This window comes from Patella vulgata, chromosome 5 (assembly GCF_932274485.2).
Source record: "Patella vulgata chromosome 5, xgPatVulg1.2, whole genome shotgun sequence".
Taxonomy (NCBI): Eukaryota; Metazoa; Mollusca; class Gastropoda; family Patellidae; genus Patella; species Patella vulgata.
In genome coordinates this window covers 65,140,510-65,168,247 of record NC_065883.2, presented here as the reverse complement: position 1 = coordinate 65,168,247, position 27,738 = coordinate 65,140,510, and the positions used below count along the sequence as shown (strand labels likewise).

General features: G+C 38.2%; 1 protein-coding gene across 1 annotated transcript in view; it reads left to right on the top strand.

The window, feature by feature from the left end:
• Positions 1-21,240, top strand: part of LOC126820438 (mesotocin receptor) — a 65,798-nt gene extending 44,558 nt beyond the window's left edge. The window contains exon 2 of the mRNA XM_050548420.2: positions 19,444-21,240. Coding sequence (XP_050404377.1) covers positions 19,721-21,103 — 1,383 coding nt within the window. The 5' untranslated portion in view covers positions 19,444-19,720 and the 3' untranslated portion in view covers positions 21,104-21,240. The remainder of the gene's footprint in view (positions 1-19,443) is intronic.
• The last annotated feature ends 6,498 nt before the right edge of the window (positions 21,241-27,738 follow it).

Here is a 27,738-nt window from a genome sequence, read left to right as displayed (position 1 = left end):
TGTCCACTGAAAATCGCGAACTGTGTCACTGTTTGAGAGATAGTAATCATATCACTTGTAACAAACATGGCGTTCACTATGGTTTGTCGAGACAAGCTCCCCGAACTTTACTTTGCCAAACTATTCAGATTCCTTTAAAAAATCTGCCCTGATTGATGCAGGAAAGTAAAGCGTTCAACCCCATTTTATTTCATTTACAGACCTGATCAAAAAACTATTAAGGTCATTTCGAAATCTCTTATTGATTGAGACTATTGAGGCCATCTTTGTTTTAAATTCTAAACACACGATGACTCACGTCAACGTAAATAATATATTGTATTATATGGTCGTATAAAGTAGAATTCATGTATGAACAATGTCCTGTTAACAGAAATTTAATTTCACTTAAGCGACAATCCCCAGGGAACCGTTATACAAAGGATACGCAAGAGGTATGCACTGCCAATCGGAATTTAGCTTATACAGCTCCTACCCTGTACGCTATTTTGAATCGGACACATAACAATTTTTATGGTGTTGTTTAGTTAACAATCGAAATAAAATGCTTCAGAATGATTCAAACATGTCTCATAGAACACCGGATAACACTTCTTCCAATGATGGGGGATCACGTGGCTAAGTGGGTAAGACGCTGGCTCGCTAGCCTGGAGGTCGGGTGTTCGATCCCTGCATTGGCCGAGAAAGTTCATCCAGATTTTCCGGCGTGGTTTCCCCCTTGTCAGTGATGCAGGACGGAGGGCCTGACAAGGACAACTGTCTAGTCCTTCGGATGATACGAAAAACCGAGGTCCCGTGTGTACATTGGAATGCACGTAAAAGATCCCTTGGCAGTTGGAATTCGATATAAGAGTAGGCCGTAACGCCGCTGCCCGGGCAAAATTTCCCTCATAGCACACAGTATGGCGTATGTCCGTCTTCATTAGCCCAGGTTAGGAGCAGAACATTTCATTTCCAATGATGAATTAACACAGTTAACAATTTCCATGTCGTATCTATTTTGTTCTTGTTTTGTATATCATAAAATCTTTCTTGCTGTAGTTTTGTATATCAAAGCATCTATTTTGGTGTATTTTTGTATATCACAGCATCGTTTTTTCTGTAGCGTTGTATATCAAAGCATCTTTTTTGCTGTAGCTTTGTATATCAAATCTTCTTTTTTGTTCTAGTTAATAGAGGTAAAGCAATCTAGGAACTCTCATAAACATGACCTCCTTAATCTGATATCCATGTGTAGAGGGCGTCCAGATTAATACAAAACCTACCGACGTAATATGGTTTATGGTTATTAAAAACGAGCAAATGGCTTATATACAACTTTACATCTATTATGGCTACGGGAGTGCGACCAAGCACAAATAATGAAAATCGATATAATCAATTAAGAAATAATTTACGTTTGGGGCATAACAATCTTGGCTATGAATAAAATCAGAAAAAAAGGCACTGAGCAACGTCAAGAAAAAATAAGTAGCTTTAGATTGCAGACAGCAAGACCTCCAAATAAATTTTTAAAAATTAAATGGGGTTTAACACCCTGCTTCTCTGCGCCGACTAGGATAATGACGACGGTCTTACGCCATACAATGTGTCAAGGGATCGTTTACGTGCACGCCAATGTGTATACTGAACCTCGGTTTTTCATCCCATCCCAACGACTAGACACTATCCTTAAAATCCTCCGTCCTGCACCACTGACAAGGGAAGATCACGCCGGGAAATCTCAAGGAACTTTCTCGGCAAACATTCGGAGCTAGCCCAAGACCTTAGGTGGGGCCTGACGTCTTACTTCTCTGCATCAACCGGACAATAGCGACGAACAGACGCCATGCAGGGGGTTAAGATGGAAACTTGTAACGGAATAGTGTTTCTGCCTACTCGTCGGCATATTCTAACCCCCAAGAGTTCTTTTACGTTCACGCGAATTTATACACTGGTGTGGGGGTTGGGTGGCCGAATGGTTAGCACGTGCGTGCTGAATCATACGGCCTGTCATTGAGTCAACTGGCGTGGTTTCGAATCCCCGGTTGTACGTGACAAAGAGTAGGGTCGCCTGTCCAACCTCATGGGTTTTTTCCGGGTCCTCCGGTTTCCTCCCACTGCTAAAGACCCCTACGCGCAAGTGAATTATGTAAATAAAATTTAACCATATGTTAGTCCCGAAATGACCTAGTTTGTGTCGAGTGGACGTTAAACTCCATATCTCTCTCTCTCTTTCACTATACACTGGTCTACATAAGTTTTTCGTACAATCCGAACGGCGCCACTGAACCTTCTCGGCCAACACCGGGATCGAACCTCTTACTGATCAAGCGCATACTCACTGAGCCGCCGTGAATCCCATAATTATTAGATAAAGGATGTTTTTTCTATACTTACATTATGTAGAATTGAAAATAGAATTACAGGTGTTTTTCTGGTCTACAAAATTTGTAATGTTTTATTAAATTTATCGAGTGCTTGCACTCAGTATAGAACAAATTGACAGAGTTCTTACAAGAACAAGCTGACCAAGAACGAATTTAAATCTGGAACAGACAATCTCCAAGCTGAATAAGCAACGACAAAAGCGACTCGTCTAAGTCACAGCTGTGTATGCCATGTCTGCTAGCGTAATTGACATACTGTGGTGGCTTTATTTAATCACCAAATTAAATGGGTTTTAACGTCTCACTTTTCAGCACCATAGAGTGTGCTAGGAAGGGAATTTTAACGGACAGCGGAATTACGGATAACTCTTATTGCGAATTGCAACTGTTTAGGGTTCTTTTACGTACTCGCCTATGTGTACACAGGACCTCGGTTTTCGTATCATCCGAACGACTGGACACTATTCTCTGCCAGGTCCCCCCTCCTGCTCTACTAACAAGTGGAAACCCCTGGAACGAACCCGTGACCTGGTTAAGGGGCCAGCGTCGTACTCAATGAGCCACCACGTAATGTTATTTCAACAGTTCGTTCGCGCGTAGAGGTTAGCAGTGGGAGGAAACAGGAGGATCCAGAAAAAAACCGATGAGGTTGGACAAGCATCTGTACTCCTTTTCACTACAAAGCTTGGGGATTGAAACCGTGATTATTGGTTCAATGACATATCTTATTTGATATTTTTTTAACTATGAATAGCATTGCATAAGAACGTATGTAGATTGCTTTATAATGACTATATTACCTACTACATTATAATGTGTATATTTAGAACACAGTAATGTCAGTTTATAATAAATAGATAACAGTAATAAACTATTTAACATTTATTCTAACCTTTAAAAGCAGTATATTTAATAAATTTTTACATTTCCCATAAATATTTATACATTTAAATGTTAAGGGTTTTAAAGGAGATAAATCGCTATTCTTGGGCACCTATAAATAGACACAAATGGATCGAAACGCATATAATAATGAAACATGAATGTATATAAACTGTAATTTCTACTAAGTTATTTTTGCCGAATTACGCGAAGAATCTGAATTGAATGGCAGTCTTTGGGGTCTAGTTATTCCAGTCTACACCGCTAGTATTCTCCTACATGAGATAATAATGTTTAGCTTCTTTCACCGAGTTGCTTCATAGTACTGGTGCTCGAAAGCATTCTGGAACACGATTCGTGTACCAATTTTAAAATTTTCATTTAGTCTTAAATATTGGATATCAGAAGCCCAACCTTTCTCGTTAAGAGAACAACATCAATGTTGATTTAAACTGACCAATAAGTCGTGTTTGCAATGTCGAAGACTGTGGGTGATATTGAGTTAAAGACTTGGCTCCTTCAATCTATTAAATTTCTTTCCAAATCGCATTACCAGCTCATTAATATTATATTCGTTTCATCTTATTCTGGAAGCAGTTTTATATAATCATGACATTGTTTAATACTGTATCCGTTTATTTATATTATTCCATTTATGATTGGATACAGTTAATCTGAATAAATACTGTTTATATTAAATCACATTCCGAATAACACACTATTTATGGATAACAATTACTATGGTTTATTTCACTGCGACGTTTCAACAAGATTTCACAAGTCGTTTTCAAGCATATAACACAAATAAATAAATAAATAAATCACAGTCCATCGTATTCCATTTGACATCATAGTGGCATCTCCATTGTCCCCCTTTAATCTATTTTTGTGCAGAAAAGTAGGACGTTACCCCCCCCTCCATTTCTATTTTATTACTTGTTTATCGAACCTTAAAGGAGCTAAACCTCTAACTCAATATTATCCATAATATTCTTAATTTAAAATAGGAATTAAAATTCAGTATTAGTCTATTTCAATTAATATTGATGTCTTACCGTGAAAAGATAGGATCCTAATATCCAACATTTAAGACACAGTGAACATTTTAAAATGATGACGACGTGTACTCTATGGACATACTGGTTTCGTGTGCCATTTGTAATGAACAAAGAAAAGCATACTCCAGAAAACAATGCGGAGGTAATTAAAAATGTCCTATTTACAAACAATATATTTAAAAAAAATGGACTAGTAGGCACAAACGAATGTCGTTCAATTTCACTAACACAGCTTGATTGGAAATTACAATAAAATTTACAAATTGAATGTAAATCGCTTTATATACAATCATGTTACATTAAAGAGTTGGCAGTTCTCACTATAATAATTAAAAACTACATAACGTAAAGGCAATTTGCTGAAAATTTCATTCAAATTGATCCACTATGAACCGGGAACTAAGAGAATGAAATTTCTGCCTAGCCTCGTTCATCATTACTAAAGTCAGTAAGATAAAGAGCATAGTCTCGATTATCCATTTAATCGTTTAATCGAGAAGGAAAGTTATGCAGTAAATCGGCTCACAATCCACTTAAGATCGCAGGCTAGTGATGCCATCTAGAGTTGATTATGGTCTGGATAAGTTAATTAATGTCTAATTAATAATTTAGATAACATTTCAGGCCTAAAGAAAGACCTGTAATAGACAGATTTAGCTCTTGCATAATGTATGTTTAAGATATACTTTTAGATCGACTGTTGATTATTTTAATGTTCCAAAGAATGGAGAATTGGCCCCTTTAAGGTTCTCATGTTGCCTCTCTCTCTCTCTCTCTCACTCGCTCTCTCTCTCTCTCTTAAAGAATTTAAAGTACAAGTATATATATATACATTATTAATATCTGAAGACGCCCATAGAAGGCAGACAGCTAGCTTATATGATTTAATGTATGTCAGAATGAAGTAAAGTGGAGAATTTTTTATCTGGACGGATTTTTTTTATTTATTTATGTATATATATATATACATATATATTTGTACTTTAAATTCTTTAAGAGAGAGAGAGAGAGAGAGGGAGAGAGAGAGAGAATGACAATGTATATGACAATGTCATTATTTCTGACGAACTCCCAAGATGAGTGAAAGGTACTTTAAAATGTCATTAAACCAGTGTTGAAAACACCCACATACCTTTTATCGTTTATTGTTATCTTGGAACAAAGTAGTGAAGCTTATGGATGTGCTTAAATCTTTGGATATAAAGAAATGAAATGAAATGGGGTTTAAGGTCCTACTGGTCTGCTCCAAAACTCGGCTAATGACGACAGGCATACGACATACAGTGTGCTATGGGGGATATTTTGCCCGGGCAGCGGCACAATGGCGTACTCTTATATCGAATTGAAAATGCCAAGGGTTTTTTTACGTCCAATGTGTACACGGGACCTCGGTTTTTCGTCCCATCCGAACGACTATACGTTGTCCCTTGCCAGGCTCTCCGTCCTACACCACTGACAAGTGGGAACCGCGCAGGAAAATCGCGATGACCTTTGTTAGACAACGCAGATATAGATGACGAGACCTCCAGGTTAAGGCCCGGTCCCAGTGGCCGATGGACACAAAACGTATGCAAAAAGGACACAGCGGACGAGCAAACTTTCGGGGGTGGCTCCATCCGTTTTCATCCGCTCCAGAAATGGACAAAATTGACGAAAATTTGCGAAAACAGAACGGAAAAGAACGAACGTGGGAAGTATGTAGCGGGGATGTTAAATTGATGTCCATCGGAAGCCTAGCGGATGAAAGCGGATGGGAGTGGATGACAGCTTCGAAGGGGTTAGGCAAACTCAAGACATACTTCAATATACCAGATACAAACGCTTTGTCCGTTTTGAAAACTTTATATACGAGATGCATACGCTCACATCCTTTCTATTTCCTTGCTACTAACGATGTATAGCCGTTCTTTGTACCTTATCTTTCCTTCCTCCTTCCGTTTTCAGCTGGAGCGGATGTGAGTTGCGAGGATGCCCAGAGGATGCAGAGAGGATACAGTGGACGTTTAACGGATGATAACGAACATGGAACGTTTGGTGCTCGTATATGTCGCGCATTTACATCGTACACGGCAGAAAGTTCATCCGTTATAAAAGTTTTGTGCAGCTCAAAACTTTTTGCGCGGATGAAATCAAAGTGAACGGATGCTCGATGGATAGAGCGTATGAAACACGTATGCAATGAGTACACAACGGATGCATGGCGTTTTCAAACGGAGGGTACGTTTTTTCCCCGTTTTACATCCTCTTTGCATCCGTAAGTGCAGTGGGACCGGGCCTTTAGCAAGCCAACATCCTACCCAGTGAGCAACCATGGCGCCCAATTGGGAATATAAAAGAAAGGTAGTTTAAAAGAGAGAGAGAGAGAGAGAGAGAGAGAGAGAGATGGGGTTTAACGTCCACTCGACACAAACTAGGTCATTTCGGGGCTAACATATGGTTTAATTTTATTTCAATAATTCGCTTGCGCGTAGGGGTCTTTAGCTGTGGGAGGAAACCGGAGGACCCGGAGAAGACCCACGAGGTTGGACAGGCGACCCTCCTCCTTGTCACGTACAACCGGGGATTCGAAACCACGGCAGTTGACTCAACAATGACAGGTCTTATGATACAGCGCGCACGTGCTAACCATTCGGCCATCCAAAGTTTAAAATAAAAGATAAAATTCTGACATAAAGAATATCAGAATTTAATCAACAAGACAAAGGCAAACAATTCTGTGTCTTATTTGACAATATAGTTATACTTAGATATCGGACTAACTTATAGCTATACTCCCTTGGCGGTTGGTTGTGGACGCAAAACAATAAGAAGACCGGGAAATGCCAATTTCTCGACCAATTAGTCTCTTTCTATCTGACAAATAGACATCAGGAGTTTCCTTGTTGAGTCTAATTCAGATTTGAGATTTATGGTTTTATAATGGGAAAAGAATTCATCAGGTGCCACATTATATCCAAAATGAGAAATCGTCGAAAACGTGGCTTAAAATTAATAACATATAATTTCTGAATTATATTTTAATACCGATGTTGTTCGTTCTTGTAAACAGAGGGGGGGGGCAATGGTTAACGCGTGTGCGTTACATCATGGGGTCTGTCATTGAGTCAAGTGGCGCGGTTTCGATCCCCCGCTTGTGCGTGACAAGAAGAAGGGTCGCCTGTCCAGCCTCGAGGGTTTTCCGGGTCCTCCGGTTCCCCCCACTTCTACGTGCATGCGATTGATTGAAATGATCTTGACATGTTAGTCCCGTTATTCGTAGTACATCCGAAGTAGAAGATCTAAGTTACTTAACGTACCACTCCGACACCTATTTCACAGGCTAGCAATTGCATTTCATAAATAACGCAAAATATATATTTTGATTAAGGAAAATAAACTTTGCAACTGATAACAAAGTTACACTGCATAAACCCCAATTAATATTTGTGGCTTTAATGTGGTCAAATGAAGAAGTGGCATCACGTCTCCCAGAACGTGCTTCATGCGTTATATAAGATGCATATACTTGCAATCTGGTTAAAACACAGATCCCATTTCGTTTCGTTTTTATAGTTCAAAATTTCGTTTTACTTGTCTTTACTACACTTGGATCTGGAAGACTTGTTATTTAACTCGTGTTCTGCTTGAAATGAGGGGTCAGCCAATCAAATGGTCTGTCGAATCGAGTGTTTGACCGGAACTGTGGGTAATCCACTAGTAACATCAATGCTGATTGGTTAATCAAATGTCTGACGTCATAGGTCAAAAGTCGGTCTTTTGACCCCTGACGTGACCTATCACTGTAACTTGTCAGATCTTCATGTAGTGTAGGCCATGGAAAGTATAAAAAAAAAAACGAAACAAAATATAGATCTGGATTTTAATCAGATTGCATATACTTGCTAATGGGGATCATCAAGTTTAATTGATTATCTTCAATAGCAATTTGTTGGTCTGCGTCATGCATTTTAATATCTCTCATCTATTATAAAATATAAAGATAGCTCCAATTAATATTTTATAAATCTTATATTCTCTAGTGGCCGTGGTAATATAGCCTAAAGGCATAATATAAGATAAATGTATGGAAATAGTGATAGACTTTTAATAACAGGGAGTTAACAATTCCTTTACTCTATTTTCATCACCTACCAGGCAATTAAAATATGTTCTGTCTCGCCGGCATTGACTACTATTTATTCATTTAATATACCGTTGGGTAAAAGCTATTTCAAATCAGGTAATCAAACAAAAGATACCGTTTGTGATGTCAAACTGTTGTTGAACTCTTTCACTTTGTCGCTTTCCTTAAAGCTGAACTCCGATAACAAAACTACAGAAATATTCACATTAAAAATTTGGAGAACAAACATGGCGATTGCTTACGGCGTACAAAACGATGGGCAGACCACGCCCACATCCAGTATCTGCCTTGTCAAGCACAGTGTCCACATCCGACTAGCTACCAATTACTCCCTGACTGATTGACGTTTTTCACTATCAGCTTACTGAAAATATTATTGCTACACAATTATTATGTTGGATCATTTACATATTATTTTACTAATTAGACAAAATAAGTCTTTTGCTCTAAAAATAAAGAGAAAAACTGCTTTATCCCAAACAATAACAACTCTGCCAACGCTAACCAATTTGTTCTTATTTCGTGAAATATTTTGCACAACAACGTAGCAACACCAACTAATTTTCGGCACCATAAAGTCTGCTATTAGCGTTCCAAACTGCATGGCATATGCCTGTCATCATTAGTCCAGTCTGTGCAGAAAAGTATGACGTTCAACCTAATAATATAATTTCTTTTCATTTCTGGGGGTCACGGTGACTAAGTGGGTAAGACGCTGGTTCACTGGCCTGGAGGTGGGGTTTTCGATCCCTGGATTGGCCGATAAAGTGCATCCAGATTTTCCGGCGTGGTCCCCCCTTGTCAGTGATGCAGAACGGGAGGCCTGACAAGGACAGCTGTCTAGTCGTTCAGAAAAACCGAGGTCCCGTGTACACATTCGCGTGCATGAAAAAAATCCTTTGACAGTTGGAATTCGATAGTGCCGGTGTCCGGGCAAAATTTCCCTCACAGCCCACTGTATGGCGTATGCCCGTCTTCATTAGCCCAGTTCGGGACAGAATAGTTGGACTTTAAACTCCATTTCATTTTCATTTCATACAATTTCTTGGAATCGAACTGCGTATTTAATTAATCTGTACTAGTCTAGTTCTTTTGGTTAATGTGGTCAAATTATCTTTTCGGCAAATTGAATGTGATTACTCTATATTTTATCATGAAATCCTACCTTTCTGCACTTTACAAATCAAACAATGCTAAAAGTAAGTAATTCGACAAAGATATATCGTTGATTATAAGACATGCCACCATAGATTATTGTTAGACCTAACCCTGCTGTCTAATATAGCTAAAAATAAGTCAATCATGTTTCAACCTTCACCAAAATACTTAATTCGGTCAAAAATGCATATTTTTGCACAAAAAAATGCCAATTACTTAATTTGCATAATTTAAGCAGAAGGATCGAATTTGTGAAAAATAGCACTTTTCAAATACAGATTACTCATATGAACATTACACTATTATTCTCTAGTTTTAGAGGACAGTGGTTCAAGCGCTTTGACCCAATTTAAGTGAAGTTTGATCATGATTGAGTTATTTTTAGGTATTTTATCCATCTGATCAAAATACAGATCCTATTTCGTTTCATTTTTTATAGTTCAAAATTTCGTTTTACTTGCCTTTACTACACTACGATCTGGAAGAGTTATTATTTACCCGATTTCTGGATGACGTGAGGATTAGCCAATGAAACGGCGAGTTTTTGGCGTGAGGTTCACGGAACTGTGGGTAACCCACTAGAAACAGCAACGCTAACTGGTTAATCAATTATATGACGTCATAGGGCCAAAAGCCGCTCGTATGACTTCTGACGCGTTCTTGCGTTACAACCGGTCAGATCTTCAAGTAGTAGATCTGTATTTTAATCAGAATGATATTTTATTAGACACCAGGGATAGCTCTAACAGTAAAACTACCGTAGCAAATTGGCAACATTTGTTCATTCACACGACCAATCAGGTATCCCGTAAAAACGTTACAAATAAATGATGAAACAAAAGTATGGAGTATACTTTTATTTGATTTTGATTTGACTAAGAAAATGTGCTGGATCGACGAACATGTCGGATTAATTTGTATTAAATGGATTATCGTATATTGGATCAGATAAACGGGGAATCTATGATGTTAACACTGGAATAAATTGTATAGAAAATCGTTGAAAATCTTGCATCATTTAGAAACACGCTGAGTAACACTTGAAATCCTAAATCCAAGTCCTACACTGGCATAACAGTGGCCTCGTAAACAAAGGGAAGTAATATGGGGTAGTAATTTCCGGAAATCAGTAGTCATCTCCTATTAATAAACTGAACAATCTATTTAAAAAAAATTCCTTGGTAATGTGGACCAGTAGAATTTATTTATGTAATATATTGACGATTTTAGACATTTTTTGCCACTGTACTGGCATTTTAGTCTCGCATTTATTTTACGAGAACACTTACGATCCGAAATTCAAAATGTTGTTTAAAAAGTCCATAATTAAATGCACATTGATGGCTTTTTTCATTAGGAAACAACTTAAAGATACATTATGTAAAATTTAGATAAAGAACTAGTCATTCTTGCTATAATAGTTTGAAATGTAAAATGTAAAAGGAATAATTTGAAAATTTCATTCAAATTACTCTATTGCAAGCGACGATATTAGCCTTTGAAGGTTTGACAGACGTGTGCAATAATTTCAACCACCGTACTGGTTGATTAAATCAAAGTATCGCTGAACCATTCTAATCTATTTAATATCGGATAAATCTGATGCCATCGAGAGTTGATTAAGGCCTGGATCAGTTAATTAATGTCTAATTAATATTTTAGAAAACATTTCAGGCCTAAAGAAAGACCTGCAATAGGCAGATTTAGCTCTTGCATAATGCATGTTTAACAATATATTATAATACGTTTCACAATTCACCTGGTTGTGTCGCAATATACTGCAACACGGTGTTGGATTGCAATACATAGCCCTATATGGAATGTAAGTGAAAGTCCTCTAATTCACATTTCCATATTGCTATACGATGTTTAACGGGTGAACTAGCCATGCACTCACTCTTAAAGATCATCAGGATGTTTTAATCAAATATATCTTCGTGGGGATAAAAGGCATGTCTGTTCTTTACTTCAGTTGCCTGCAGCAACATTTTTATGTTGACCACAAAATTTGATTACTCTACAATGGTAAAGAGTAAGATATGATAGCAGTCAGAGAGATCCCGTAAAGAATGATGTCGCGAAACATAATAATGTTTAGAGGCGAGATCTCTCATAATTAGACATTTTTAAGCTTCGGGGGTTTTCTGGCATTGCTGATCGATATTTATTCGTCCAGATTATCTACAATAAATCTGCTTTATACAGATAACGTTGAAATATCTTCAAGCTTTGACTAGACGGTTGTATGTATCTTTCTAGAAAAAATGTCGAATGTTAGTAATAAATGATTTGGTCCCAGTGTTAAGTAGCTACACAAAAAGAAGATTTTATTAAATACCTTTAGCTCGATTTCTAATCAGGATATATCATCATATAAACTTATATTTACTTTACTGATGAATTACAAATAGAAACCACAGATTGGAAATAAAATAGCTAGAAATGTAAATTTGTTGCCAAAACCACATTATCGTACGCTATACATCCAACAAGCTCTTTAATTACTCTCAGAAGTCTTAAAGGGGATAATTCTTTATTCTTTGGAACATTAAAATAGTCGACAATCTATATTTAAAAGCGCATGTTGATGTAATATAATTGTATATAAAGCGATTTACATTCAATTTGTAAATTTTATTGTAATTTCTAATCGATTATGTTGGTGAAATTGACAACAAATGTAAATAGGCCATTTTTAATTACTTGCACATTGTTTTCTGGGGTATACATTTCTTTGTTCATTATAAATGGCACACGAAACCAGTGTGTCCATAGACTAGACGTCTAGACCGGGAGCCCAGGGGGTCAACCTAGCTGAAAAGTATACCAATTTTCTCCTATATGGTATCAATGTTTGTATATCTGGTATCATCAGAATGTAAGTCTGCCGAATTTCTGGTGGTGGGTGTGGTATTCCACGCCCTAAATGCCATGATCCCCAACTAGGCTAGATTAGCTCAAAAGTGTACCACACGAAAATCTTACTGCAGTGTACCGTACATCGTCAGGTATTACAAAAACACTCTGACAGGCATTACTAGTGGTGGGGTACCCCTGACAGAGCTATGTAATTGTCAGACATTTGTAGTGGTGGAGTATCCCTGACAAGAGTTATCTAATAATTATTTAGACCAAAGCTAGGCTAGATAAGCTGAAATCCGTACCACCTAAAACAGCTTTGGAGTTGTTCATTACCACCATAGGAGTCATGAATGACCACTGCCAGACAGTTTGTGCGGTGGATTACCCCTAACAGACACGCCCCAAAATGCCACGCCCCCAACTAGGCTAGCTTTGCAGGCACTGTTCCCGTGCTCTAAAAAAACAGATTTTTAGCCAGGATGCGTAGGATACTAATACCTAGCATGTATGGAAGAGGCTTAATATAATGCTAATACAATATATTTCTATCCAAATAATAAGTTGCATCTTATACATATCGAGGCATGAATACATGTATCAAAGACCATTTCAAGGTGACAGACATTTGCACGTCAGCATAATATATTTTACTAATCGTTGTGTATGTATGATTTTTCGCGTGTGCACTCTCCACTCTCAATTTTTGGAGGGGATTCCGCGTGAAAATTAGAGCTCTCAGGGGGGCCCGCTTATACGGGTGGACTTATTGTTTAATGGGGGCCTGGGAGGACACTGTCCTCCTAAACTCCCTGCCAGCACGCCCCTGATATTGAGTAAGAAGTTTAGCTCCCTTGTGCTATGTTCCCACTATCGCGATATGTGCTGAAATCGTGGTTTCAGTCGTGGAGTAATCGTGGTGATCCTATAAGGTCTTATCATATATTAAAGTCAGTCGTGGCAATCGTGTTGACCGTATCGAAACGTATCCGAACGTATCTGCACGTAGCAGATCGTGGACTCAATAGGGACAATCCTATCGTAACGCATCGCACGACACTGTGACGAGAATTAGAACCTGGCCTTAACGTAGTTTCCTTGGTGTCGGATAGGTCCCTGTATATATTTTACACGGTCCGTTTCCTGTTTAGCCTGGGGATTAAGATGAGCGGCTATCGAATATTTTGTCGTGATATCTATAATATATTACATATATAATATAGTATGTAATATACGAGAGTAGCCGGTTCAGTCTGCGATACCTGGGATGTAATTATTTAACAGAAAAAATAATGCTATCTGTACACGAGATATCATATTTCGTATCTAGATAAAACAGATGAGAGAGGGATGCCGGTTGTCAACAATGCCGTGTGTAGGATAACTTTATGTTGTACTGGTAGGTTGGGTTAACGCGTGCACATGGAACCATAGGGTCCGTTCTTAAGTCAAGCGGCGTGGTTTCTATTCTCTTGGTTCTTCGTTTTGCAGCTATAGCTATAGACCCCTATATGCGCAAGCGAATTAATGAAATAAATTGACCTGAAATGATCTAGCTTGTGTCGAGTGGACGTTACCCCCCCCCCCCCTCTTTGTAATTGGGATCTTATTTAATGCTACAGTTTCCTGAATCCGCGAAAATCATCGACATTTACTATTATTTCTTTAATTCATCTTAATATTAATACATTTATGAAAAATAACATCTTAGCTTGGACGGATAAAGTTCATAATTTTTATATTTTTACAAAAGTCACCAAATTAAGACGCCAGGTTGTTGGTCATCAATCTAATTAAAATACAAATCTATATTGCGTTTCGGATTTTTATACTTTCGATGGCCTTTACTACACGAAGATCTGACCAGGGGTCATACGAGTGGCTTTTGACCTATGACGTCAGATTAGTCAATCAGCGTTGATGTTTCTAGTGGGATACCCACCGTTCCGTGCATCGCACGGCAAGAACTCGCTGCAACAGACCATTTCATTAGGTAATCCCTCACATCAACCAGAACGCAGGTTATATAACAACTTCTCCAGACCCTTTTGTAGTAAAGCTCAATAAAACGAAATTTTGAACTATAAAAAACGAAACGAAATAGGATCTGTGTTTTAATCAAATTGGTTGGTCATCATTCTGTTTGAATTACGAGAGAAGGTCCGATCCAACCATAATTCGGCTCTGCCTGTAAAATCAGTTCATAATATCTTCGATTTTATCAAGCTGCCCATGCAATATACCATTGTTCGTAAAACAGCGAGCCACGGGCATTAAATGGTTAATTAACGTCTGTCAGAATATACATGTGTGAGTACTCTTGATTGTTAATTCTTGACATTTTAATTCTATTCTGAGAGGTACTTTGCCAACTCGTAGGGTCTATGGAGATGTTGTTGAAGCTGGATATTATTAACTCATGAACAAGGGGGGGTAAGATTGTTAGCAACAAGACACCAGGGCCGGATTTAACAAGAGGCATTGTAGGCCAGTAAATGGACGTACATTTCTGATTGTTAACGAAGCAATCTATCTCGATCAAAAAGAAGCATTTGGTCGTTTTGACAATATTCTTTTGGGTAAAACGAACCCCCCCCCCCCGAGACTCTTTGGTCAATGTAACAATCCATCTCGATCAAAAACACGCATTTAGTCGTTTTGACACTACTCTTTTGGGTAAAACGAACCCACCGAAACTCTTTGTTTATGGTAATAAACTCATTCAAATAAAATAAAGGATTTTATCAACATGGTTTCCTGAATATAATATTATGTAGGACATTCAATATTAGTAACCAAATACTTAATTACACTATCGGCTTATCGTTAATAAAAAAAACCCATAGCAACAAGATCAAGTTTATCAGTTAATACGAATTTAATGTTATCTGTTTAACAAACATCACTATCTAAAATTAGAAATAAGCTAAAGAAATAGGATATGACGTTTTTATTCAGTCCTTTTGAACAAGTTATCTAAGTCTTCTATTATTTCGTGTTTATTTATTTAATAAAGTATGTTTTTGATTTTCCTTTATTGATCTAGAGTGCTTTATCGATTATAGAAATCACGAGGAGGGGGGGGGGGGAGATACCTCCTTCGACTTTCATTAACAGATTTACAATGGTCAGGAATTGCATTTAGGGGTAGTCATAGCAGCTGGTGTTTGATCAAACAAGATTTGATCGCTAACAAGAAAATGCCCTGTTCGTTTTTGTTAACAGATTTACAATAAGTAGGAATTGATGTGGGAAATGAAATGAAATGGGGTTTAACGTCCTACTGTTTTGCTCCGAACTGGGCTAATGAAGACGGGCATACGCCATACAGTGTGCTATGAGGGTAATTTTGCCCGGACAGCGGCACTACGGCCTACTCTTATATCGAATTCCAACTGTCAAGGGATCTTTTACGTGAAAATCTGGATGAACTTTCTCGGCCAATGCAGGGATCGAACACCCGACCTCCAGGCTAGCGAGCCAGCGCCTTACCCACCGTGATCCCCAATTGATGTGGGAGGTGGTCACATAGAATCTGGTGTTTGATCAAACGAGGGTTGGTCTCTAACACAAAAAGTACTCAATTTGTTTTTATTAACAGATTTATAACAATGACCAGAAAATGATATTACAGATAGTTTGATCACACAAATGATGGCCGCTAACAAAAAGGCCTTCCCTGATTTAATTTAAAGATTGGCACTAGGGATTTCTTTACTGAGTCTGTAGACGTAAAAACAAGTTATTTGTTTATTTGTTTATGAAAACTGTATATTATAAAAATCTTAATATACGTGGCATTAAAACACAGATATATCAGAAGTGTCACATTCAGATTGATCCTGGCCAACAACAGCAAAAATCTTATTAAACAATTGTAAGCCATAACATTATTAAAGGCAGTGGAAGTATTGAGTTACAAGTTTAGCTCCCTTGTGCTATGTTCCCACTATCACGATATGTGCTACGATTGCAATCGTAGTTTCAGTCGTAGAGTAATCGTGGTGATCCTGTAAGGTCGTATCATATATTAAGGTCAGTCGTGGCAATCGTGTTGATCGTATCGACACGTATCTGCACGTATCTGCACGTATCGTATCGTAACGCACCGTACGACACTGTGGCGAGAATTGGAACCTGGCCTTAACGTAGTTTCCTTGTTGTCGGATAACTATGAGGGTCTAACTAGGAGGGTTAGATGAGCGGCTATCGAATACTTTGTATATATATATATATGTAACACCAGAGAGAGGGGGGTGGGGGTAACGTCCACCCGTAGAAAACCCACGAGGTTGGACAGGCGATCATACTCCTTGTCACGTACAAAATGGAAATCCAAGCCACACTAGTTGACTCAATGACAGACCTTATGATATAAAGCGCACGCGCTAACCATTCAGCTCCCCCCTCCCTTTAATTTAGAAAATCTACCTTTAGTTAAAAGGGTAGAACATACCGCCATTCTTCTGTCGTTATCTGTGACACCTGGCTAGTTCGTTTTCTGTTATAATATCGGGAATTTTAATTAGACCCAGTAAGGAATTTCCTTGTATCTATTTATATCTTTACTTTATGTAGGCTAGTGCTTGGGTTTTCGTTACTTAAGTATCTACGAACTGGGAGAGACATTTTCTGGATTCCACCGACTTTTCATCGAATTCCTTCTCTTACATGCTAAAACATATGTTCACAGATAAACTTAGGGTCTTATCCCCATTGACATTACAAAATGAAATGAAATGGAGTTAACGTCCTACTGTTCTGCTCAGACTGGGCTAATGAAGACGAGCATTGGCCATACAGTGTGCTATGAGGGAAATTTTGTTCGGACAGCGGCGCTACGGCCTATTCTTATATCGAATTATAACTGCCAAGCGATCTTTTACGTGCCTGCCAATGTGTACGTGGAAAATCTGGTTTTCATCCCAACTGAACAACTAGACAGCTGTCCTTGTCAGGATCTCCGTCCTGCGCCACTGACAAGGGGAGGCCCGGAAAATGTCTATGTTCTTTCTCGGCCAACGCCGGTAGCGAACCCGCAGCCTCCAGGCTAGCGAGCCAGCGTCTTACTCGCTTAGCCACGTAAAATCGTAGATGTAAATAGAAATGAAATGGGGTTTAACGTCATACTCCAACTGGGCTAATGAAGATTGCCATTCGCCATACTGTGATCTATGACGGAAATTATGCACGGATAACGGCATTTCCGCAGACGCTTTTCCGTATCAGGGCCTTTTGTCTGCACCAACAGTCGAATCTCTTAGAACTTAGTGAGCTAGCGATCTTCCTCGTTAATAATAATAAAAAAACTCATTTTGTGTTAATATGTTTATAGGTTTGAGAGAGGTGACAGTCCTTTCAGCAATAAATCAGAAAAGAAATCGACTGAACACACGGATATTGATGTTATACGTGACAAACATTTTGTATTTGAAAATGTTCTAAAATAATATTATCTTTGAGTGGCATTTAGTGATGAGTAATAAACCATTTATACGGAATACAATCCCTATATATTAACACTCAAACGCCATTTTTACGGAATACAATTACTGGGTTTATTATACATTCAGCGATGAGATATTAACATTCAAACACCATTTTTACGGAATACAATCACGGGGTTTATTTTACATTCAGCGATGAGATATTTACATTCAAACACCAGTTTTACGGAATACATGAAATGGGGTTTAACGTCCTACTGTTCTGCTACGACTGGACTAATGAAGACGTGCATACGCCATACAGTGTGCTATGAGGGAAATTTTGCCCGGGCAGCGGCACTATATAGAATTCCAATGGCCAAGGGATCTTTTACGTGGACGCCAAAGTATACACGGGACCTCGGTTTTTCGTATCATCCGAATGACTAAACAGCTGTTCTTGTGTGGCCCTCCGTCCTGCACCACTGACAAGGGGAAACCATGTCGGAATTTAAGGAATACAATCACTCGGTTATATTTTAGCATATATAAGAGCGACCTTTTAACAAATATGCTCAAGCACAATACGAGTATATTTGTCCAAACCTAGTGTGATATTAACAGAAACCAGTTTCTGCGTTGAAAGTACCCCAAGATCGCATAACCAAAATGTACGTGCTGTTCCTAAAACAAAACTAAAAGAATTTGATGATAAGTTTCAGCGCTGCTGCAACTGGTCTTTGATAGAAGTTGCCAGTAAGTCACAACTGAAAACGCATTTGTTTAAACTCTCTTATCCTGAGAGTTCTGTTAATCTCATATCAAGATTAAAAATTATTCTATGTGTTTTTTAATTGACGAGAGACTTCGTAAATGTAGCATGCATAAATGGATCGATTATTGAGCACATTATAAATATACTGGTTATTAAAGTGACCAAGTCTCTAGCTCAATATCACCCAAAGGTTTCGACATTGAAAACAGGAATTATTTGCCAATTTAAATCAACATTGATGTTGTGGTCTTACTGGGAAAAGATGGGCTTCTGATATCCAATATTTAAGACAAACATTTTACCATTGGTGCACGAATCGTGTACCATAATGCGTTTCAGCGCCATTTGTAACAAAGGACGCAAAGAACGAGGCTAGACATATTCCACGAGCCATGTCACAAGGTGACCCCATATTCTTATCTGGAGAGCGTGTGCAATAAATACTATCGGTGTAGACTGGAATAACCAGACGTTAGCGATTGCCATTCGATTGAACATAACTGATTTGAAATTAGAGTAAAAACGAAAACGATTGAATGTAAATCAGTTTATGTACGTTCCTATTACATTATTATATGCGTATCGACCCATTTATGTCAATTTCTAAATCCCAAATATTAGCGATTTAACTCCTTTAATGTAAATGGCCAGTGTGTTTCGATACATACTAGCTATGTGTATGACTAATCCATTCTAAAAAGGTTTCCTCACAAAATAAACTTTTTACTATAGTTATATTTTTTTTATTTTTGTAAACTTCTTAATTTAAAGAATCGTCCATTATATTTTACAGATTGCTGAAGGCATTTCTTCTACCTGGCATTATGAATTGAAGATAAAGTACTAAGCTTTAATGGAACGGTTTGAAATAATAAGATTGGAGTGATTTTATCAACATAAAGAATTCTAAATAGGAGTATGTTTTGTCAAAAGAAATATAGGTGTGTATTTATTCGCCTTGCTGTGTTAACAAGGTGATTAGCTAAAGTATGTATTTGTTCCAGACTGTGTCACCAATACAGCGGCTGAACTAACATCATGCTAAGATTCACAACGAAGTCTTGTCAATCATGGCCATGGAAATCAAAAGAGAGCCGGGTTTAATTTTTAATCTTTCTGAATCTGACTTCTATGTGCAAAATGACGACCATTACAATACCAGTAAAAGCAGTTCGAGTCATGTATGGAACAGTGAGACAGCTGAACGGGTAGCCGTGGTGTCGTTCATCATGATCTGCACCATTCTGGGAAACACCACTTTAATTCTAACCATCTTGTGCAAGCATTCCCGTCGGATTAAACGTGTCAATATATTCCTCCTTAATTTGGCCATAGGGGATCTAGCCGTTGCCTGTTTCACTAACACGACTGAGATATTGTTTTTGGCTTTTGATGAATGGATACTGGGACCTGTTCTATGTAAAGTGTCGGTCTATCTACAAATTGTTACTTTCTCAAGTGCTACATTTCTCCTAATGGCAATGAGCATTGATAGATATCAAGTGATAGTTCGACCTCTTCAAGCTCTTGCTAGTCGACCGCGGATTGGTCGTAAAGTGTTATTGGCTTGGGTAATGGCCTTTATATTTGCGTCACCACAATTGTTAATATTCGTTCAAGTGGAAAAGGGAACTAAATTTGATGGAACTCCACGTCGTGCATGTTTAAGTCATGGGTATACAGCGGAATGGCAAAGAAAAATCTATTTTACCTACATGACCTTGTATATCCTTGTTATACCATCATCTGTTATGCTTTATTGTTACATCAATATAATTTCCGTTGTCTGGTCGCGCGGACAGAGTCATCATCGCCAGTCGGAAACTCTTTCAGAGGATGAACCTTCTAAATCACCGAGAATTTCCGTTCGCCGAGGACTTGTGACGGCAGCCAAACGTCGTGCTGTTATTCTCACCTTAACTGTTATAATTGGATATCTAGTTTGCCTTACGCCTTATTTTATCATTACTCTTATCCGAATTTATAGTAATTATGCAGTTAAACTAAAGAAGCCTTTGGCTGTAGCGGAGAGTATCTTTATGACCCACAGTGCTCTTAATCCAATTCTTTATGGCTTGTTTACACTAAGACGGCGTCACGTCAGAAGGGCCGTAAAACGATTTTCGTGTTGCAATAAACAAGTGAAAAAAACTTATGAGAAAAATCGCCTATTAAATGGAAGCGCTGGTAGCTATCGGAAAACAGTTTCTCATGCGAAAGGTAATTGCCCAACCGATGAAAATTTTCCTTTTTATTTGGATCGTCATGGCAAACGTGCTAAAACGGGCCATCAGAACAATCACAGTAATCAACAAGAATTGTCGCTTCTCGATAACGCGGAAAGCGAGCATGATGTGATCACACTGAGGACTGGAGACAGGCGTTCTGCGCGTTGTGTACAGTGGTTTGGAAGACACGATGGCTGTCAAACACAATGTCTTAGTAGTGTATAATATGTAACATGTACAGAACCAAAACAAATTTCTTGACTCGGATCTTTAATCTACAAAATTTTCAACCAAAAAAAAAAAAAAAAAAAAAAAAATGTGGATGATTAAAAATAAAACTCATTCTTATATTTAATGATATGGATTATTCGTCTTATTCATTCGCGATACTACTGATGTCCTTTTGTCGCGAGGTTACTTTCTGCCCTGTAACACCGTTGTTGTTGATTCGTGTAGCTTTATGTGGTGATGGGTGTCTTGCAGGAGCCATGGTATGCATATTTTTTCTGGGTATTTTCGAATTATATTGCATTTAAGTTTTATGGCACATCATGCAGGACGGAGGGGCTGACAAGGAAAGCTGTCTAGTCGTTCGGATGGGACGAAAAACCGAGATCCCGGGTACACATTGGCGTGCACGTAAAAGATCCCTTGGCAGTTGGAATTCGATATAAGAGTAGGCCGTAGTGCCGCTGTCCGGGCAAAATTTCCCTCATAGCACACTGTATGGCGTATGCCCGTCTTCAATAGCCCAGGTTAGGAGCAGAACAGTAGGACGTTAAACCCCATTTCATTTCATTTCATTTCATTTCATTTCATTTTATGGCACATCGACAAAATAGACATAATTTTGAGTAACAATTTGCGAGTTGTAAACTATTTTAGTTGTTTTCAAAAGTTCAACAAACGCCCGTGAACATTACCTTGTTCTAAGTGAGGGAGGGAGAGGGAAATGGGGTTTAACGTCCACTCGACACAAACTATGTCATTTCGGGACTAACATATGGTTCAATTGTATTTCCATAATTCGCTTACGCGTAGGGGTCTTTAGCAATGGGAGTAAACCGGAGGGCCCGGAGAAAACCCACGAGGTTGGACAGGCGACCCTACTTCTTGTCACGTACAACCGGTGATTCAAAACAACACCAGTTGACTCAATGACAGACTTTATGATACAGCGCACACGAGCTAACCATTCAACCCCGCCCCCCCCCCCCTTGTCCTAAGTAAATCAGTGTTTCGTTGTTCTCAAATTAGGCGAATCTAAAGTTGTTTCGAACATATTATTCAATTTTCATTAAATTTATTTTCTTAGTTGAAGTGATGAAATTTTTTAAGTACGATTTTCCCTAATTAGATTGAGAAAACCTCACTCCAAGAAATTCACTATTAAAAAAACGACATGAATGAAAGCAAATGAAAAAAATGCACCTTCATTCAAAGCAAATAAATAATTAAAGTAATTTAGACGATTGAGATAATAAGTAATACCATCGGTGTTAGCAGGTACAACTCAAATATATTTTAAAACGAGCTACAATATCATTAGAACACAACCTTCAAAACATAACTTCCGTTGGCTTTGGTCGATTTTTGGTCTAACTGAATTCATCGTTACATAAGAAGCAAAACAGAAGGCCAATACAAAAAAACATTTGCATTAAAGGTAAAATAAGAACTGAAAGTGTAATTTAGATAGTAATTTAGACGATTAAAACTAAAAAGGTTTGCTATTGACTTAGAGCAATCTGATTGAAACACAGATACTATTTCGTTTCGTTTTAATTAAAGTTTAAAATTTCGTTTTACTTTTCTTTACCAAACTAGCATCTGGGAGAGTAGTAAAATCCCGTGTTTGGTTGATGTGAGTGATTAGTTAATGGAGCGGTCTGTTGCAGCGAGTTAATCAAATGTCTGACATCATAGGGTCAAAAGACTCTCATATATGGCAACTTTCGAAACCTCCCACAACAACCGGTCAGATATTTATAATTATGTAGTGGAGATTATCGAAAATTCGAAAAAAAGGAACGAAATATAGATCTGTATTTTAATCAAATTCGGCATCGAGGTTAGCAGGTTCAACCCAAATATACAAGATGGTGGCTTGAAATCTATTGTATATAAGAGTGGGGTTTTATATAACACGAACATGTTCTGAAAACATGTTCCAGAAATAAATAAACCGAACTTCCGGGTTAAAAGTTACCTCATTCCCGACTACAACTAACAATGATGCAGAATCAATATATAACACAATCCATAGAACATGTAACCTTCCGTTAGTTGGCATCGATTTGGATACGATTTGCACCAATGCGTTTTGTTTTGCTTTTTGTAAAAGTTCTATATGAACAAAACCTAGCCCCGAGTTCACAAGGCATTCTCAGACCTAAGTTAAGAATTTACTCAATTTTTCGCCTTATTTTAACGAAACGATAGCCCTTTATAAAACTTTTGTTTTTTTAATGTATCAAATAAATCAATAAGAAACCATGTGCAAAGTTTTGCTTTTCTGGATCAAGGATTTTTCTCATAAACAGTGATTAAATGTTGAGTAAATTCTTAAAGATACATTATGGGAGATCAGATAAAGAGCTGGCAGTTCTCACTATAATAGTTAAAAACTGGATACTGTAAAGGGAATTTACTGAAAATTTCAGTCAAATTGATCCACTATATGAACCGAGAGTTTAGCGATTGAATTTTCGGCCTAGCCTCGATCATCATTACTAAAGTCGGTAGGATAAAAAAAAAAAACATAGTCTGGATTATCCATTTCATGATTTAATTATGAATGGAAGTCGAACAGCAAATCGGAACCTAATCCAATAAACATCGCAGCTCAACGCCTCGAGACTTCATTATGGTCTGGATAAGTTAATTAATGTCTAATTAATAATTAAGATAACATTTCAGGCCTAAAGAAAGACCTGCAATAGGCAGATTTAGCTCTTGCATAATGTATGTTTAACTTAAGTCTGAGAATGCTTAGTGAACCCAGGACCTGATTGTATAACCTTAAACGATTCTCGTCTATTCTGGCATATTGTCACTTTAATGGCAACGATCTTTAGTTTTGGGCCAATATGTTTTGTTTTTTTGGCAAAATTTGATGACATTTTATAACCACTAAAAATTAGTCTCCTTTATTCTGGCATGTTGTCCCTTTAATAGCAACGATCTAATTTTGTTTTAAACATCAACATTATTACAAGGTAACATATGTTAATAAGCAAGCCAGCTAAACACGACCGTTTCCAGTACAAGAGAGTAAATTAACTGTAAATGATGTACAAAACATTAATTGAGTGCAGAGAGAATACAGCTTACGTAGTAATAAGTAAACAAAGCCTTAAGAGCGTTCAGGTAAATCAAAATATTATATGCACGATTAGTGTAAACCGTTAGATAATGATCAGATCAAATACTCATTTAAAGATACTTTCCCAGAAAAGTATTTATCGGGTGGTTATTTCCATTAAAAGTATGTCAAATTTGATATATATGGAAAGTACAGACACCCAATCTTACTATAGAAAAATAGTGGATTACCCCCCTAAAAAACGCCCATGGGGCAAGCACTGGGCAAACTTGTCAGGGCATCACTAACTGGCAACCCGACTGTTATCTGCCAGCTTAAGTGAGGGGACGGTTGTTATTTCTTGATCAAATGGTTAGGCGGTTTGGGGAACATTGAGGGGTGTCAACGTACAAAAGAAGTTGACAGGAATAATTAAGAATTTACTTAGGCCCCAATATGTATGGTAAATGTACAGTAAGTAATGATAAATACATCCTGAAAAATGGACCCTTCCACAAAGAAGCTAAGCTGACAGACATTGCGTCTAATAACAGCTTACTTATAGCTATAGGTATCCCCGGCGAATACAAAGTTTTGAGAAGGAATTAAAGCAACTTTTTGATAGATTGGTTACTTTAAATATGTTTTTAGTCCAAATATATCATCAAATCACAAAGTTTGTACGTGGGAATGTATCTTTAAAACCAACATCTTGAAATTCTGTTCTCAATTTGTTAATTTGATAATTCGAGAAAACCGTAAAAGCATTAAGGCGATTAAAACCACCAGTGAAATATTGTACACGGGTTGTGTAAGTAATTCTATAACTATCAAATTAAAAAAATTAAAAATACCTTCTTGAATTTCTATTTCAATTAGTGGTAATTCAAGAAATTCTGTTATTACTTTTATAATCTGATTAAGATCAACAAAAAGTATGAAATTTCGCTTGCTTATATCTGTATAAAGTATGAAAAGGAAAAGATACATAATTGAGTTTGCCGTCTTATTCTTCTGTCCCGACCATGTTGATAAAGACTTGTACATGTATATGCCATGCAATGACATGTATATGCCATGCAATTTGCTATGCGAGAAAACTTATTGTCATCTGACAGCTGAGATTTGGCCCACTCTTATTTCCGCCCGTCCAACCTCGTGGGTTTTCTCCGGGTCCTCCGGTTTCTTCCCACTGCACTGCTAAAGACGCATAGGACCAAGAGAATAATTGATATAAAATTGAACTATCATTTTGTCCCGATATGACCTAGTTTGTGTCGAGTGGACGTTAAACTCTCTCTCCCTCTCTCATTTCAATTTCAGGGGATCGTTAACGTGATGCCAATGATAAACGTCCTAACCGAATGTCTATGCCCTGCATCCTGCACAACGGAAAACCAGGATGGAAACTCCAAAGGAAATATTTCAACCAATACTGGGAGCAAACCTCATACATCCTGGTCAGTGACCGACCCCACGCCATACCGACGCATAAATTCAATAGCGAAGCTATTGTCACATTAATGGTGATTGAATTTTCTATAAAATATAGAGGACGAAATGCCATTTTTTAAATTCACTCTACAGCTCAGACGGATATGAATCTCATGGGGTATTTTAGCAATTAGCTGAAGTGGGATATAATACCAAAATTCCAAAATAATCCTCAGATGGCATTCCAACAGTCTGGCGCGAACGTTTCAAAAATCACATTATATTTGTTTCTAGGGTATAAGTAGCTTTTTAAAAGATTGCTCGTCTACGTCGGTACCAGTGTCAGAAAAATTCACTGTCACTGTCGTTGCAATCTTTGATGAGCAGCATGAAGTGAAATGGGATTTAACGTCCTACTGTTCTGTTTCGACTGGGCTAATGAATACGGGCATAGCCATACAATGTGCTATGAGGGAAATTTTCCAGGACAGTGGCACTACGGCCTACTCTTATGTATAATTCCAACTGCCAAGGGATCTTTTACGTGCACGCCAACGTGTCACATCCGAACGACCAAACGTTGTCCATTGCCATTCCCTCTATCCTGCACCACTGACAAGGGGGAACCACGCCGGGGAATACCGATGAACTTTCTCGGCCAATGCGGGGATCGAAGACCCGACCTCCAGGTTAGTGAGCCAACGTCTTACCTGCTGAGCCAGCGTGGCTCACTTGATGAGCAACAAATTACTTGCATAACTTTAACCTATCAAGCACAGAATTATAATCTTGAGGTTTAACGTCCAACTGTTCTGCACAATGTGTGACTCAGTGAATAGGGCGCTAACTCACTAACCAGACGGTCCTTACGTTGGCCGAGTAAGTTGCATTTGATTTTCGGAGTGATTTCCCCCTTGCCTGTGGTTAAGACGGATGGCATGATAAGGATCAGCGTCCAGACTGCCTTTCGGATAGGTGGAACACCGAGGTCCCATGTGAAAGAGGGGGGTTGGATGGCCGAATGGTTAGCACGTGTGCGCTGCATCATATGGCCTGTCATTGAGTCAACTGGCGTGGTTTCGAATCCCCGGTTGTCCGTGACAAGGAGTAGGGTCGCCTGTCCAACCTCGTGGGTTTTCCCCGGGTCCTTCGGTTTCCTCCCGCTGCTAAAGACCCCTACGCGCAAGCGAATTATTGAAATAAAATTAAACCATATGTTAGTCCCGAAATGACCTAGTTTGTGTCGAGTGGACGTTAAACCTCATTTCTCTCTCCCCCATGTCAAAGAAGCCTTGGAATTTGAAATTAATGTAGGTTTTAGCGCCGTTGTCCATTCAACATTTTCTCCATAGCCCACTACATTGAGAGATGCTAAATGTAGGCCGGTTGGGGAGGTTCGGGAATTGGGTAAAAGGTAAATTGGATCCAACTTGGATCCAATTTAACTTTTACCCCTCTAAAAAGGCTTAGGGTTAGGATTAGTATTCCAACCAAATACTCATTCATATAAAGCGACCATTTTGGATTCGGGAATTTCCGGAGCCTAAAATGGCCGTTTTTTATAAATGAGTGTTTTGGGGAATATTAACCCGAACCCTAACACTTTAAGAGGGGTAAACGTTAAATTAGATCCAAGTTTAGTCTTCTAAAAAGGGTTTGGATTAGGGTTAGTATTCCCAAATATTTTCATTCCGGAAATTTCCGAACCTCTCCGACCGGCCTACAATTAGCATCTCGAGATCCCCACTACATTACCGCGGTTGGTACAGTAAAGTAGGACATTAAAGCCTATTTATTTTCATTTCTAAAACGTGTCAAGTAAACAGAAAGATAAATATGGCCATTTTTTATATATCTGAAATTTAAGAGTAAATAAAATTGATGATTGTAATGCGTGATGTTATTATATAGTTATTTGGAAGAAATTGACAGACCGTTGGATTCCGGTTGGTAAAATAATCAAAAGGGCCTATATTTACAGTTTCGGGATCCTTGGGGATAAAAAAACCCTGTTACAAGGCTTATAGATGACATCACCACAGCATTGCTAGAACACCCTTTTGTCAGAATATTGACTTCTATTTCAATTAAACCATAAGCCTGTCGCTGGAGTTAACAAAGA